General features: G+C 41.1%; 1 protein-coding gene across 5 annotated transcripts in view; it reads left to right on the top strand.

Moving 5' to 3' along the window:
* The window catches only part of CTNNA2 (catenin alpha 2), a 1,818,882-nt gene that overhangs the window by 455,432 nt on the left and 1,346,411 nt on the right, over positions 1 to 17,039 (top strand). For all 5 annotated transcript variants that reach the window (XM_075572319.1, XM_075572294.1, XM_075572328.1 and 2 more), the window contains exons 5-6: positions 5,175 to 5,294; positions 10,930 to 11,196. In XM_075572319.1, coding sequence (XP_075428434.1) covers positions 5,175 to 5,294; positions 10,930 to 11,196 — 387 coding nt within the window. The remainder of the gene's footprint in view (positions 1 to 5,174; positions 5,295 to 10,929; positions 11,197 to 17,039) is intronic.

Here is a 17,039-nt window from a genome sequence, read left to right as displayed (position 1 = left end):
TTCGCCAATTTTAAAATTCGCTGCTCTCTGCATAGGCCCCAATAATGGATGCGATGACATTGTCTACGTCTGTACAGCTTGTCTTACGGGGATGAAAAACATGTAATGTACCCGCTAAGGAGCTGCAGGCGGAAGGTATCACTTAGTTGGTTCAAGCTTCCATCCGGGATGGCACATTGGTTTAGTGACTTATTTCATTTTTTTTTTAAAACATAGAATCACAATACAAAGTCACCCTTTCACTGTCAGTGAGGTAATGAAAAGGATTAAGATGTGAGGGAACCCTTCAAATCATACCCCCCAGCGTTACGGGGCTGAATGTGTGCATTTTGTAGCAATGCTGACATTTTTGGAAGTCAGGGTGCAGTGCAGCTTGAATACCTAAGTAGTCCATTGTTTAGCTTTGACAGGTACATATAGTACAGTCTGTAAAACCAAAGTATGTTATACAAACTATAAGAAAAGAAAGAACCGTTGCCTTATTATATTGTTCTGCAATCCCCTTAATGACAGTTACAGTTTTACATTAATAATGTGGAACCTATTAGTTTCGTTGCTTAATAACAGAAATGACAGTAGGTTGCCTTTTAATTAGGCTGTTTGAGAAATACCACTTGAACGAATCTGTCAAGTTAATAACGGCTACCGAAGGTGTATGATTCTGTAAGGCCTAAAGAGACTGATCGCACACTGTGATCGGCCAAAAACTTAATTCACTTGAATAGGAGTTTTCAGTCGATCGAGGTGCAATCTCCAGCTTGGCACTTGACAGGATAAGCCCCACTGACAGCAGTTGTTACATTTCTTTTAAGTGGCATTCTTCACCATCACCTGAAATCCACGCAGCCTAATTAAAAGTCTGCCATATTACCTCTAGACAGCTCTGCATGGAAGGCCACTGTGGTAATTAAAGACTTAAACTAACGTACAAAAACACATGCCCAACTTAGACAAATGCTATTATAGACAATGTTATGTTGTGTTCGAATTTTGTGTACCTTTTTTTCCAGCACTGCATTTATTTCTACTTTAATTTTACAATGTCCTTTTTTTCTACAATTGACCCATTTATCACAGCCCGTTTAAAGATAGTGGATCAAACAGGATACTTTGTAAGTTGTGAAAGTGAACAGTTTGGGGATTTGTATGGAATCTGATGTTCAATGGTTCCCAACCTTCATTACAGTGTGCACCCCCCCCCCCCATGAAAATATTTGTTCCATGAGCCCCTATTTAATTTATCTTATTGCCTACTTATCAGGCCAATGCTAACAAAACGGTCCTAAGATCGTGGGGGGAACACACACTTAATAAGACCACCAAACAGTAGTCTTGAGCCCCTACGCGATAGGGCGGCATGACGACCGTGACTAGGCTCCCCCTTCCACCCCCCTTCTATGGGGCCATGTTTCTCCCCTCAGTGTGTTGGACTGTTACATGAGGGGGAAGTAAGACGGTGCTGGGGAGGCTATATAAATCCTGTGTAGGGGCAGGAAGACGGTCTGCACCCTGCCAGGAAAGTTCCTGCCCTGCCGTCCCTTTGTTATGTTGTTATGAGGTCATACTGTTATGCTGTAACACTGTTTGATGCTTATACTTGTTGAATTTAAAATAAAGAGAAAGGAGACAGAGACATAAAGAAAATACTTTAATGACTGTTTATTCTTTTGAAGTGGGCATTTTGAGGTGTGTTGTTGCCTTTGGTGCCAGATGGAGCTCTATGGTTCGGTAAAGCTTTGCGGTGGCTGTGAGTGGCAAGTGGGCAGTGTTCATTTAAGCGTCCTGGTGCCGATTCTCATTAAACAGCAGGAAAGAATGTGTGATGCTCCAAAACAAAGGCCAATCATTTGTGTAAACATAAAAATAGTTAATTGAAAGTTCCTTAGGTGTAACACCCATGAATGATGTATAAATGATTTACCAACCCATTAACACGTGGTATGAATCACTCCTCCACTGTAATCCGACTAGTTGGCCAGGGTCTCCACACAAACTGTAGTAAGAGACCTCACAGTTTAAGTGTCCAAACATATGATATCGGAAGGGAGGACAAGCAATGTGAAAAAGAATAAACTCACGTTAGGGTTGGTACTGTAATATCCTCCTGGATCTTCAGTCATTCTTGCATAGCTTGGGGTGTGCTTCCGTTTTTTCTGGTGGCATGCAATACAAATACAGTACAGTAGGAAAAAATAGGCACTAATGCACCAGGGAACCAATGAATAAATGATGTCCAAGAGAGCGCGTACCCATAAAAATAACAGTATTTAATGGATCATCCAAAAAGAGCTACATCACGGGGTATAAAAACTCCCATCAATGCATTTCGAGCGCAAGCTCTTTTTCAAGACACTCTCTTGGACATCATTTATTCCTTTATTTCCTGGTGCATTAGTGCCTATTTTTTCCTACTCCATCGTAATTCTCACTAAACGGCCTGTCCCCGGCATGGTGGGTGTTGCGGGCCCTGGTTTGAGTGCCATTGGCCTTTACCCATTGGTTGAGCGCTCTGTCAGGGTTAGCTCTTATCTGGCTATGGCATGTATTTTAATTGAAGCCGCAGCCTTTGTACCTCCAGACCGTTGTTTGTGTTTATTTATTATAAGTATTATTATGGGGATAGGTATACATGAGGGGGTGGGGAGCTCCATCGCAGGCTCCAAGGTCATGCACCTCAGTGTGCGCAGATAACATGTCTGGTATAGCTGTAAGGTGCTTGAAAAGTCATGCCCCACAATGCCTTGCTGCGGTGGATGTAAAGCATTGTGGGAAGCTACTGTACTGCTGTAATTGACAGCTATACCACTCATGCTAAAGGGCAGTTTGGGGCCTTACTAAGTGCACAGTCCCGACACGGGCTCAGCAACCCAGTAAACTGCCTAGGATCTGGCCTTACAGATTTTTTTCCCACATGCCTTCGTGACACCTCACGAATTTGTAAGGGGTTTCCTAATCTCCAGTTGAGATTGACTGTGATAAATGAGTTTAGAAGTAGGGTGCAAGGTAAGTGAATGAGGAACTTGAGCAGCATTATTAGACATGGAACCATGTGTAGGGTTTTGGAGGATGACTTTGGTTGTACTGTATTGTAGTTAGTAGTTTTTGAGCGAGTCAGTAAGCAGTTTAGATAATTGGGTAATTAATACAGGTTATTCTTGAAGATGAGATACAAAATACTGTATGAGCGGTACATCTTGGTTTAATGATGTGGATTACATATATGCCTCAAATTAATATAATTGAGTAAATAGGGGCCTAGTTCACAATACATACGCTCTTAAACCTTATTGTCTTTAAGTATGTTAATTGCAGTTATTCAGAAAGGAGCATACAGTACATTAAACCTTTCTGAGTTTAAGTGTTTCCCATTAATGTAGAGGAAGCATTTTGAATTTAGATGTAGTGGTTATTAATAACTTTTGCTTTCCAAGCAGTGTGGCTACATCTTTAGCCAGGTGCTGTGGACATTTTTGCATATGGTCACATGTCACCATAGTTTGCTATTGACCTATGAAAGTGATGTTCAGAAACTTAAAACATTTCAGAAACTTCTGGTTGGCCAATCAAATGCGTTAAAATGGCAGCCATTAATATTTTGCTGATAGAGCACCTAACCCTCATGTTTCCTGAACATGTGTCAAAAAAGTTTGGCATATACTGTATTGGCAATATGGTGAGTTTTCACATCAAAAATTGAGAAGTGTGCATTTGTTTTACACTTGCAGATTAGCAGTTTGCTTTGGTCCACATATTTTGCTCATTCCCACTTTGCAAAGTGAATTTGGAAAGTGCTAAAACAGTACTAAGCCACATTAAGGTATTAAAGCTGCAGACCAAGCAATATCCTACATGTGTTTCTTTTAATAAATCAGTTCTGTGCTATGAGAAAATACTTGTAGCTTTAAAAACAAAAATTCTATAACCACCATTTACAAAGTCACATCCCCTTCCTCTTCTAAAATAGGCTCTGGCACACCCCTTTTTCAGCCCTGTCCTCTCTCTAGCAGTGCACCAATTGTATCTAGTGACTGCCTGGTCACATGATCTTCCCAGAGAACTTTGCATCTTTGGACCTCTTCTGTTGCACTGACAGCCATTTAGTGAACTCTCCAGCCGAATCTTCACCGATCAATCACAGGAGAATAGACTGATTGGCAACTTAGCTAATTACTGATCATTGTGTGGATTGTATTGATGCACATATTAAAGGGGGGACGGGGACGGCAGCTTGGACTGCTGCTTTAAGTCATGTAGGTAGTCAGCAATTCCTATTGTTACCAGCCATTTATGTGATCTGAAGTGATCTCTATCTTTATTATTTTTAAATGATGCAACCCAGAGAATCCATCTCATTTTGTATTTTTTTGCAGAAATAAAGATTAATTTTACTTCCTCTTATAAAAGTAATAGAAATAAGCCCCACGTGGTTTACATGGGCAATGCTTCCAACTGTACCAATGGCCATGATATATTTAGTTTTCCAAAAACCGACACCTATAAGTATATCCAAATAATTGTATTTAGCATGCAAACATGGTAAGCTCATCATACAGTAACAGCATTGAATCCACTATTTGTTGATGTCAAGGTGTCACTTTAGTACTACGTCAAAGGGCAGTTATTTCAAGCTGCATACAATTCATAGCGGTGACCTCAAAGACTCACTGGTGGTAACATAAACAGGATAACTATTGCATCTTTACCTGTACAGGACTCTGCTCCCACTGCCCTTCAAGAGGAATTCCTCTATCCCTATGTTAATTCAATAGGTTGAAGAGCAGCATTAGCACCTTTCACCAATATATCCAGCATAACTCTGTGTCACTGTCATTTTCTTCGACACCTTGCTTTTGTACCCTAAGGACAGTGCATTTTGGGTAACGAAAGTCCTCCAAAACTGGCCTACAATCCCATGGTAACTGGAGTTACAGTAGGTTGGGACTATTGCTCTGCAGTGAGCTGCAGGCCCTTGCAGGCCCATAAGGGATAATATATTTGCAATGCAATTTAAGAATTGGTTCTAAACTTGTAGAAGATCCAGATAATATCTTCTTTTTTAATTAGTTTTTGAAGTAATGCATCTGACAAAATAAATGAACACCACATCCATCATAGCGTTTCAATGAGATTTCAATTTGGTTGCATTGTAACGTGTTTGTTTGTTTCATTATTAGGTGGAAGAAGCTTTGGAAGCTGTGAAGAATGCTTGTAATGAGCAGGACCTGGCACACCGCTTTAAGGAGTTTGGGAAAGAGATGGTCAAGCTGAATTATGTAGCTGCAAGAAGGCAACAGGTAAAGTCATAATGGGCCATATATAGTAAGCAGTGCTATTCCATAAGATGCCCTGTATATTTATCTATTTATAAAATGTTTACCAGGAAGTAATACATTGAACGTTACCTCTCGTTTTCAATTATGTCCTGGGCACAGAGTTATGATGACAATACATGGATACAAATACATTGCTTCATTAAGTGAGCAGGGTTATACATTATATACAAGCCATTGCATGCACTGTTAAAGATAATATATATGAGAGGCGTATATAACAGTTACAGACCAAATTAAAATGTGAGACAGCTTTAGTTTTGAAAGAACGTAGACTGGTGGCGGAAGTGAGAGTCTCCGGTACACTGTTTCCCAAGTGGAGCGGCCATAAGGGGTATTATGAAATACCACTGTTTAGTAACTATCCATTTCAACTTTGAAAGGCTGAGCGTTTATTCTGCGTGGAAGAGATTAATGGTGCCGTGCAACTCAATGTTCAAAAATATGTAACAATACAGTAAATACATATAAATATCCAGAGAAAATAGGGGGGGGGGAGATTTCCGGCACTCACTGACAAATGGAAAGAAAAAGTGAAAGCGGATATGCCCAAAAATATTAATTTAATGTATGGTTAGAGCAACAAAAAAAAAGCACTAAGTGCAGAACCTGAAAAATGCTAAACACAAGTGCAGAAAATATTATAATAGGAGCACTTTGTGCATAGTGAAGGGGAAACACACAGGGACAGGGAGAGGGAAACAAGGGACATCCACAAAGGGAGGTGGGAGTGTGTGGTGGGAGAAGGTAAAATAGGGGGGCAACGTTTCGGGGTAATGACGCCTTCTTCAGGCCCATTCCCAAAGGTAAATAGAAAGTTTAGTAGTATACGCGCTCTAGCGCCGAATCACTGTAAAGTATTCTAAAATTTAGAGAATGATCAAAGGCACAGGGTAAGGGGCTAATGATAATTAGATGTGAGTTGTCTTCTGAAATAACTCCCAGATGTATGGAGTCTTTGAAAGAGACAAAATATAACCCCCGAAGGGAAAGAGTAAGGGGGTATGAGCCCACTCCTCAATACCTCATTGGGATAGTCCCAGGACTACTATTAAACCACATGAGTTGAATAATTGTAAGTGTACTCACATGTTAGAAATGCCGTCATCCTGTGCCTTGTGTAAGCGATCTGCTAGTGATGAACTGAATATAAGCACAATAGGAAGTATAGCGCGCAGCCAAGAGAGTAGGTCAAAATTTGTATCCAAAAATGAACTTTATTCGTCCATTAAAAACAAAGGTCTGACAATCCTCCTACATGTTTCCTTAATAAAGTGCTATTGTACGAAACATGTAGGAGGATTGGCAGATCTCCGTTTTTAATGGACGAAAAAAGCTCATCATTTTTGGATACACATTTTGACCCACTCTCTTGGCTGTGCGCTATACTTGTGCTTATCCAAAGGTAAATAGACCTATGGTACGTCGCTATATCCTGTGTACATAAATAAATCCCAATACTAAATATAGTGCAAACACGATCCTACTAATAGAGCTAAAGGGCCAATAAATGAAGGAAAAAGTCCATCGCAATGTAGCACAAAGTTCACAAATAGCTCAGAGGGAGATAATATAAAGTATACTGCTCTCGCTTAAGCCGTGGTCTTTCTCTCTGCATCTCCTGCTGCTGGCATCAGAAAAGGGCTGCATCTCCCTCTGAGCTGTTTGTGAACTTTGTGTTTCCCTTTCACTATTCACCGAGAGCTCCTATTATACTAAGTGTTGCCCTTGTGTTTAGCATTTCTCAAGTTCTGTACTTTGTGCTTTTTTTGCTCTAACCATACATTAAATCAGGAGAGTGCAGTCTTTTTCCCCTGCGCCCTCCTGCCGGCTGTCCTCCTCTCCGCACGCCCCCCTCCCTCCTCCTTACCTGGGTTCCCGGCATCTGGGCGTCATGTCATCACGTTGCCATAGCAATGTGACGTCACATGAGATGCTGCATTACCATGGTGACGTGTCTCCAGATGCCGGCTGAACAAGGTAAGTACAGTTTAAAGAGGCCTTTGCCGCTTCCCCGGCATTTAATTTAAGTACCTTCGGGAAACGCGGGGCTTCTGTAAACCCCACGCCCCCCGCAGATAATCTCGCGCCGCCCCTGGGGGCTGTGCCCCCCAGTTTGCGCAAGATTTTTCTGGGGGGGCATGGCGGTTGCAGAGGCCCCTTGCTCTTATCCAAAGCATATAAATGATATGCCAGAGGACCGTGTGAGACCTCTGAAACTCAACTTACCGAGATTCAGAGGCTTGGTGTGTTGCGTTACCATGGCATCGTGGCATCAAATGACGTCGCGGGCCATGTAACATCACATTACATGACTCGTGGCATCATTTGACGCTGGAAAAAAATGATAAAGGGGCGCGAGCACTGGGGGGAGCAGGCAGGGGGGCGCAGCTCCAAACGTTTGCGCACCCTTGCCATACAGTAAATGGAGGTAACATAGCAATAACATTTAACGGACTTCTGAGGATCTACCCGATAGATGCAAAGATTGCTTTTCATGGACTCTCATGCCCGAGTTCCTTATAGACAGTTCAATAAGTATTTTCCTTTTCTAAATTGTTACTTTCTATGTGTCCCCTTAAGTACTCACTTCACACTTAATTAGTTCTGCCACTTTACATATCAGAACAATATTAATAAAATATTATAGTAATCTTTGAGAGGCCAGAACATGCATTTTCTAAGATGCATTTAAAGAGGCAATCCAAAACAATGAATTGAAGCAGGGGGTCTTCAGAGCTGAACCTCATTCATTTCTGCTCCAAGGACCCCCTGCTTCCCGAGATACAGACCTCTGTATGGGGTGCCGATAGCTGCTCCGCTCTGCTAACAGGAATCACGTAATGGGCACTTTTGAAAGCTCCTATGCCCTGCAGGCCAATAGGAAGCTGTGACATCATCTGGTGCGGCTTCCTGTCAGCCCATGTGATGCGTGACATTTTAAAAGCAGAGAGATACCGGCGCCCCCTATGGAGATAAGTATTTCCAGAAGCAGGGAGTCCCCAGAGCTGAAATGAATGGAGTTCAATCCTATGTTGAAACAAAATAGCCACAAATAATGGCCTACTTGAATTCCTCCTTTATAGTCAGCCCAGATCACTGCACCTTTAGAATCACAAAAGAAGTTAAAAATGTTTTGTGTAGAGCACAAGGATCATAATCTAAAATTAGAGAGGTTGTTTATTTCACCGGGAACGACAGACGAACGAACGCTGCCCTGATTTATTTTAATGCAAATACGTTTTATCCGAAGATTATCCACTTGGGTTCTTACAAAGACAAATCTAATACCTAAAAAGCATACAACAAGCGCTAATCTACCAAAATGTATATAACCAATAAGGTAACATGTGCCTAATGCCCAAAACGTAACCGTGACCTATTATAAAGGATGACAGATATCTAAAGTAAAGAATGGCTGCCCAGGGGACTCCCAAACACTAGTGCTCTCACTGCACTCGCTATATATCACCACAAAAAAAAAACGAAAAGCAATCCCCGGCGCCAAAAGTCAAATGGTAAAAATTGTCACCAATTCCCACTGTCCTGGATATAGTCCAGACTTGGTTCCCAATCCGAGAATTTCACCCAGTTTGCGCAAACCAGGCTTGCTTCTTTCCCTCTGGCTCTCCTCCTGTTATAAAATACAAAGGATATGCAAATACGTTTTATCCGAAGATTATCCACTTGGGTTCTTACAATATTTACATAATGGGCTTCTTAATTAAACTATTTTAATTTCCACAATTAAGATACGGGCATGTACTGCACCGACACACTTTATTCGAGCAAATACCCAGTATGTACCTGGCAGATACCTGGAATGCGCCGCTCCTCACCTCTGACAAGCCCCATTGTGTTTGCCTTCCCAGCCTGGGTTCATGCCTGGCTGACGGGCGGCTGATCTGTTAAATGATAATGATTAGGATTTAATAGGCTGCAATGCTTCGCGTGTCTACCAGATGGCATAAATTCATGAATTGTAATGCAGTATATATATATATACTGTGCAGTATTGCAGCCAGCGGGAATAAAATGCTTCAATCCCTGCCTGAAAAATACCTCAATGCACTCGGGCAGAAAACAGTCACAAACCTCAATACACCCGGGTATACCCGAATTCGTGGGACTAGCCGAGCTCGAATAAAGTGTGTCGCCAGTGTATGGAAATAGAAACGGTTTCATTCCATACTATGTGTAAATAATAATGTAGACAAGCACCTACGGATCTACGTATAGGGGGAAATCTGCTGCAGTTCTGGTCAGTAAAGGGTTAAAGATGTATCACAAAAAGTATTTTATTGGGATTTTTTTAAAAATGAATAACCGCACGTCTTTCAGCGTTTGTTGCCTCAGAATTGCACCTGTTTTGTAGTGAGGTAATGAATGATACATGACGACCTCGTTATTTCCACACAATAAGTTATAATATTATAATATGAATTTATGTAGCAGGAACATGTTCATATGAGCATGTATTGTGCAGACAGTGAGACCTGTTCATTGAAGTGCAAGAATGCCTTTTATGAAAGTGAAAACATTCAAAATATCAGAGACCGATCTCGCCGTGTTAATTAAATGGTTATCCAAGCCGTGCAAAAATGCATGCTTAGGTAGTGATTTGGTAGGTGATTTTGTACTGGTAATCTATTTCTTCAAAGCAGCAATCCCACCCCCTTTTTAGTTACAGCATGGGGATTAGAGAGTCTCCCGGAGCTGAAAAGTGTTGTTATTTTTTTTTAGCTCCAGGACTCCCTGTTCCCAAGATACTCACCGGTGAAGTTACTGGCATACTTGTCTTATTTTCCTAGTTGCTCCTAGGGATTGAAATGGTCATCCAATAGGAAGCCGCAACGGATGATGTTGCAGCTTCTTATTGGCTCGTGGGACCCACGAGAGTTGATTTTGTTTTCCCTTGGAGGGGAAGAGACGCTGGTAACTTCATCACGTGGGATTAACTGAAGAGAGTTGACATGCAATGAGCAGCAGGGATTGCTGCTTAAATGAACAGGTACAATTGCGCATATTACTTATTCATGTTATTTTCTTATAATACAGTATGTGCTTTTCTGAATTACATTTATGCAGTTTGGGCAGCAAAGGGTGCATCATTTGCAGCCGTCACAAAATTGAATCGGCATCAACCACAGGGGAATCTTAACCAACACTCTCTGGCCATTTTCAGGAGAATAATGGCCCTTGTTTGGAATGGTGCCCACTGTGTTAATGTTCTAAATCCATAATGAATGAGGAAGATCTCAGAGAAATCTCCATTGCTCATACAAAGGATATATAGTATCTGGTCATATTCTTCCAAGTGCAAGGAAACTTTGCAAATGTTGAGTTGTTTTAACCAGTTTTACTGCAATTAAAACCAGGATACTGTATGTGTCTCATCTGGTGAGAAAAAGCATGATTTTCACGACATAACTCTTATTAATCTGTATCAATCTCTTGCAGAAATTGTCTTATTGGTTGTTAGCGATAATGTGTTTGTCTTTCTTTTCAATAAAGTTTTAGAAACTAAAATTGCACGGTTACAGACATTGTTGCCTAAAGTTTCCCATGTTTTTTTAACCTGTTTGTCTTCTTAATGCAGGAGTTGAAAGATCCTCATTGTAGGGATGAAATGGCAGCCGCACGAGGAGCTCTGAAGAAGAACGCCACAATGCTCTATACTGCATCACAGGCTTACCTCCGGCATCCAGATGTGGCAGCTACCAGAGCCAACAGGGATTATGTGTTCAAGCAAGTACAAGAGGCCATTGCTGGAATCTCGAATGCTGCCCAGGCCACCTCACCCACCGATGAGAAGCAGAGTCACACTGGCATTGGGGAGCTGGCTGCTGCTCTCAACGAATTTGACGTAAGTATATGAAATGTTATAACAGAAATCCCACTCCCCACAAAGGTCTTTCCTTTTCGTATTTACCTGAACAGGAGATAACAAGGGGGGGCCCTATAGCATTGCAGCTTCCTACTGTACACTGGGAAAATAGCCTTGCCTGGGGGATAGAGCTTTTTGTTGCACAGAGACTGAAGAGAGAGGGGTGATGGGGGGCGGGGGGGAGCTCTGGATGTCGAGGACGACGGATGAGCTGCGAGAGACACCCGAGTTCAGGTTAGTAAAACAATTAAACAAATGTAAAAAATGATTGCTGCTTTAAACCATATAGAGTACATTACACACATCCCTTTACTACATGGATTTACATTGTAAAATACATATTGTCCATTGGGATAACATTTTAGTATGGGCAGGAGAGGTTTTGTAGGTTGTTATGATATTTTGTTAGATTGATCAGACTTTTTTTGTTGTTTTTTTTTATAGAAGATGATCTAACTTGCAAAACTTGTTTTAGGGGGGGGGTCCTTTACTGACATGTTAACAGGAAAAAGGAAAAGGAAATAATGGTTAAAAATACCCAGTTTTCTACAAACACATACACATAAAGCACAGCAGAACAATCATGCCGCTAATAGCTCTAAAACGATTATTATATTATGTACTTAGATTGGTGCCTAAATGAAGAACAGTTTACCACTAGTGGGCAGTTTGTTATGACCCTAGATGGAAATGTAACCTGTGTACTGACCTGCAGTACAGTACATAATTACTTACTGTGGAGTGTCACGATAAGGGAGATTAGACCAGACTTTTAGGGGATCGCAAAACATCAGGCAGAACAAGAGAGTTAAATAAACATATGTTTATTCTGGCCAGAGCCAACAGGAAGTTACAAGGTACAAAGACAAAGCAATAACTCACCAGAGTATGTGGTACATCGGAATCCTAGCTCGCTAGGTGCAGGGTGCTGCCAAAGCTAGTTTACCCGGGATGACACCTTGATCCATCCATTCCTTGATCCCAGTAGCTCGGGATGATCACCTCTGGTTCCACAGTTCACTTTCCAGTTGGTTAATATACACAGTGACCAACCATGAACAACTCTGGAGCCCTGAATGGCATCGGCTTCTGTTGTTTCCCGGCCTCCATCTGAAAACATGGAGGACTGGGTGCTGACCAATCAGCAAATAACCTTTCTTCTGTTGAGCCAATCAGGAGCCGGGGCCTTTGTCAGAACAGACCAATCGAGCTGTGGGTGATGACAGTGCTTATGGAAAGTCCCCAGGGGTTGGGCTTTGGGAGTGTGGGAAATTGGAACCGACTAATGGGAATCAGGCCGAAAGGGCTAGGTCACAGGCTAAGATTCCAAATTTCACCATACCTCCCACAAGGGTAGACACCTGACTGCCGGGGAGTGCTCAGTTTTTGGAGTATGTACCTCCCCAGCCAGAGGGCTCACCCTTCCCCAACTCATCATTGTCCACAGACACTGCACCAGGCCCACACAAAGGATAGCCCTCCGACTCACTGTATATTGGCCACCTGACCATTGTTGCTGGTCCAAGCATACAATTAGTCCAACAAAAATACACAGAAACCACAAGTGCATAATAAACATGATAAACATTACACAGTAACCCTTCCACAGATACCTAACCTCGGGTTACACATTTTAGCAGGGCTGGCAGCCATTTTGCATCTTTGAGATGGCCAGTTAACTTTCCATCCGGGTCGTCATCATGACTGGTAGGGGTAACAAGTGAGCCTAACCTTTAATATACCGTGCAACACTATCACTACTGTCACATGGCCATTTAAGAAAAGAATACATAGTGGAAATATAAAAAAAGCAAATCAGCTGCCACTTTAAGATATTGTGGGATTATATATCAGTCTTCTGCTTTCAAGACTGGAGTTAAAACAGGACCACATTTTTAACCTGTGCCAATCATCTGCCAAATTGAACCTGGCATAAACCTAAAAAGTATGTTAATATTGTTAGTGCTGAATTACTGTGTGTGTTTGTATCGACCACATTTTATTGATCTGGCACATATTTCTTACAGTATGACTATATTTATTATTAGTACATTTCTAATGTATATTTACTAATGCTAATTATAATTAAAACATAAAAGTACCGTTACACATAACAAGTATACTTTAATTTTAATTGTAGTACAGCAGGGCCCCGCTTCTCGGCGCTCCGCTTTTTGGCGATCCCCCGATACGGCGGCACCGAGAAGGGGGCCGCCATGTTGAATACTAAAAAGCACATGTGCATAACGGGCAGGTTGCACCCTGCGCGCATGCGCAGAATGGGCGTTTGCGTGCATTCAGACCAGGTCGCGCATGCGCAGAATGGCAAAAATGCCGGTTTGCACATGCGCAGAACTGAAAATCACCGGATCCCATGGAACGGAACCCGCCGTATACCCGGGGTCCTCCTGTATTCCGTTATTCAACATGGCGAATCCTGTACCCCCAACCTTGACAAAAAACAAAAAACACAATGAAAGTGCCCACAAATTAATCATACACTAGATCAATGGTTTCCATCCTTTTTTTGGTTTAGGAACCCTATGTGAAATTCTGAGGAACTCCCAACCCTCTCTAATAGCGCGTCTGAGATCAAATGCATTGTAAGGAACCCCAACCCTTTCTAATAGCGTGTCTGAGATCCGATGCATTGTAAGGAACCCCAACCCTCTCTAATAGCGCGTCTGAGATCAGATGCATTGTAAATTCTTCTGTATTTGGAACGTTTTTCAAATTACCTGAAAATTGCAGGGAACCCTTTAGGGACGCCTGGGGGACCCAAGGGTTCTTAGGAACCCTGGTTGAAAAACACTGCAATAAATATAGAGGTCACTACTCCAATGAGCTTACATCTTAGGAAAGAAGAATGGGGAGTGGTAACATAAGTTCTATTTGGGGAAAGAAGTTAGTGTGGTTGTGCTTCCCCGGATGCTGGCTGCTTGCACAAGGATTGAAACTGTGCTAGTATAAGACCCATGTTTTAAAGGTTCCTTTTTTTTATTTCAGAACAGGCTATGCAATCTTACCTAAGTGTAATATTACAGCAGCTGCCTGGAGCTATGTTCATGCTCATAAAACCAGGCTTAAATAAAATTATAGGAACATTTTACTCTATCTCCCAGCTCATTTAAATAATTCCTCTTCATCAATTCAATAAAAGATAGTGAACAGTGTCATAGCAACAAACACTGCTGAAAATTATCCATCTTATGGATACTTTGTCTAACAATTCAGTTTTAGTACCTGGATGGTTTGCTTTATATGAGCAATTTGGGATGTGCAGAAATCTGATTGTGCAGTTGTGTGATTTCATCAATAGCTTCCATAAAAAACAATTCCAGCCTAATCAGTCTTTTGGAGTTTGTAATTTGCATAAAATTGCAAAAATAGAGCAAACCGCATGAGTCATAACTGTACCTTTTTTATTTTATTTAACTGTATGCTTATACATTACAAAAAGCAGATGCTTTATATTTACTTCTATAATATATTCTATATTTGCTTTATGTATGTAGCCCCCACTTTGGAACTACTGTTAAGTTAAGGGGTTAATGGCCTATCATGTGATATAGGATGATGTATGTCACGATAGGGAGATAGACGGGTGTATAGATAGCTCCACCCAATGTTCTAGAAACAGGCTCTTCATAGTTTAGACAGGAGCCTCACCACGAGTCCTTTAAATAGGTTTGTGTGTTTAGATTAAAGTATTAAGATGTGACCTGCCACCCTTTGATTTTTCAGTTAAGGAACGTGCCCCTGTAAGTAAGCGCCAGTAGTGTGGGTTCGAGATTGTTCTCACTATTAAACTGGAGGAATCATGCTTTTAGTAAGGAGTTCACAGTTTTAGTATAATAACTCCTGAGTGTGTTTGGATTGGCCCAACCAGAAGGTCTCTTGCGCAATCCTGATCAGATAGGTATGGAATAAGTATGCGGTATAGAGTAGTGGGTTCCTAATTCAGCAACCTGGTGTATTTCAGAGAGGTCCATATAATATGGGTCATCACTAACTCTATGGAAGAGCCTGCCAGTTTAATCCTTACTGTTGGTATATATTTATTTATAAAATGTTTTACCAGGAAGTAATAAATTGAAATTGTCCTCTCGTTTTGAAGTATGTCCTGGGCATAGAGTTAAGAAGACAAATAATACACGGTTACAAATACAGTTACATAAGTGAATGGGGTATACGTTATATACAAGACATAGCATGCACAGTTTGAGATAATATATATTATAGGCATATGTAACAGTTACAAACCAGATTAAAATGTGAGACGGCTTTAGTTTTGAAAAAACTTAAACTAGTGGTGGCAGGGAGAGTCTCCGGTAGATTGTTCCAGTTTTGGGGTGCACGGTAAGAGAAGGAGGAGCAGCCAGATACTTTGTTGAACCTTGGGACCATGAACAGTTTTTTGGAGTCAGATCTCAGATGATAAGTGCTGCATGTGGTAGGAGTGAGGAGCTTGTTCAGATACTGTAGATAGGTAGCTTGCCCAGAAAGTATTTGAAGGGAAGACAGGAAAGGTGAACTTTGCGCCTAGACTCAAGTGATGACCAATCTAGTTCTTTCACAGTGATCTGTGTTGTAGTTGCATTGGAGAACAAAATGACAAATTGAATTGTAGATGGTGTCAAGTTTGCTACGGTGGGTTTGGGGTGCCGAGCCGTATTCTATGTCCCCATAGTCGGTAATTGGCATTATCATCTGCTGTGCGATACTGTCTGACCAGCAGGCTTAGGGAGGATTTGTTCCTGTAAAGTACACCTAGTTTGGCATAGGTTTTGGATGTCAGGGTATCAATGTGCATGCCAAATGTTAAATTGGAGGCAAACCATATCCCCAGGTATTTAAAACTAGTAGCAGGAGTTAGGGTGGTGTTAGCGTTGGTTCTGATCGTGAGCTCAGTCATTGGAAGCATTAAAAATTTAGCCTTGGTCCCAAATACAATTGTTACAATCTTGTCAGTGATTAAAAACAGTTTGTTTTGAGAAATCCAATTTTCAAGTCTCAAAAAGTCAAATTGAAGTATGTGTTCAAGGTCGGGGATGCTATGGCTGTGTTCATATAAGATTGTGTCATCTGCATACATGTGTATTGAAGCTCCCTTACAAGCTGTAGGAAGATCATTGATGAACACTAAGAAGAGTAGAGGCCTGTAAGAGACGTGTGCAGAGGTACGCAATGGAGACCATTTAAAGTAAAACTAAAATTAGGCTTTATTATGCCTGTCCCTTTAACACAGAAAAACATTCAAACCAAGCCAAAGAAAAACCTACTCCGCTTTGGAGGATATCTACACAAGCAGTCCAGCCCTCTCTGTCTGGGTGGTTAGCTAAGCTAATTACCAGCCCATATATATATATATATATATATATATATATATATATATATATATATATATAGTGCAGAATAAATGAGTTCTTCAGTATTAGGCGATACCTTTTTTTTTTTGGACTAACAATTTATGTCATAGGACAAGCTTTCGAGAGTTCTCCTCTCTTCTTCAGGTCTGCAATACTAATATACAAAGGAATCTATGGCTAAAACAGTGTGGCTAAAACTGTTTTAGCCATAGATTCCTTTGTATCAGTATTGCCTGACCTGAAGAAGAGAGTAGAACTCTCGAAACCTTGTCCTATGACATAAAATTGTTAGTCCAATAAAAAGGTATCACCTAATACTGAATAATTCATTTATTCTGCACTATCGCAACTGGACTAACACGGCTATTTTCTGCTTTTTATATATATATATATATATATATATATATAGATAGATAGATAGATAGATAGATAGATAGATAGATAGATAGATAG

The sequence above is a fragment of the Ascaphus truei genome, chromosome 1 (assembly GCF_040206685.1).
Source record: "Ascaphus truei isolate aAscTru1 chromosome 1, aAscTru1.hap1, whole genome shotgun sequence".
NCBI lineage: Eukaryota > Metazoa > Chordata > Amphibia > Anura > Ascaphidae > Ascaphus > Ascaphus truei.
This window is presented reverse-complemented; position numbering and strand designations above follow the sequence as displayed.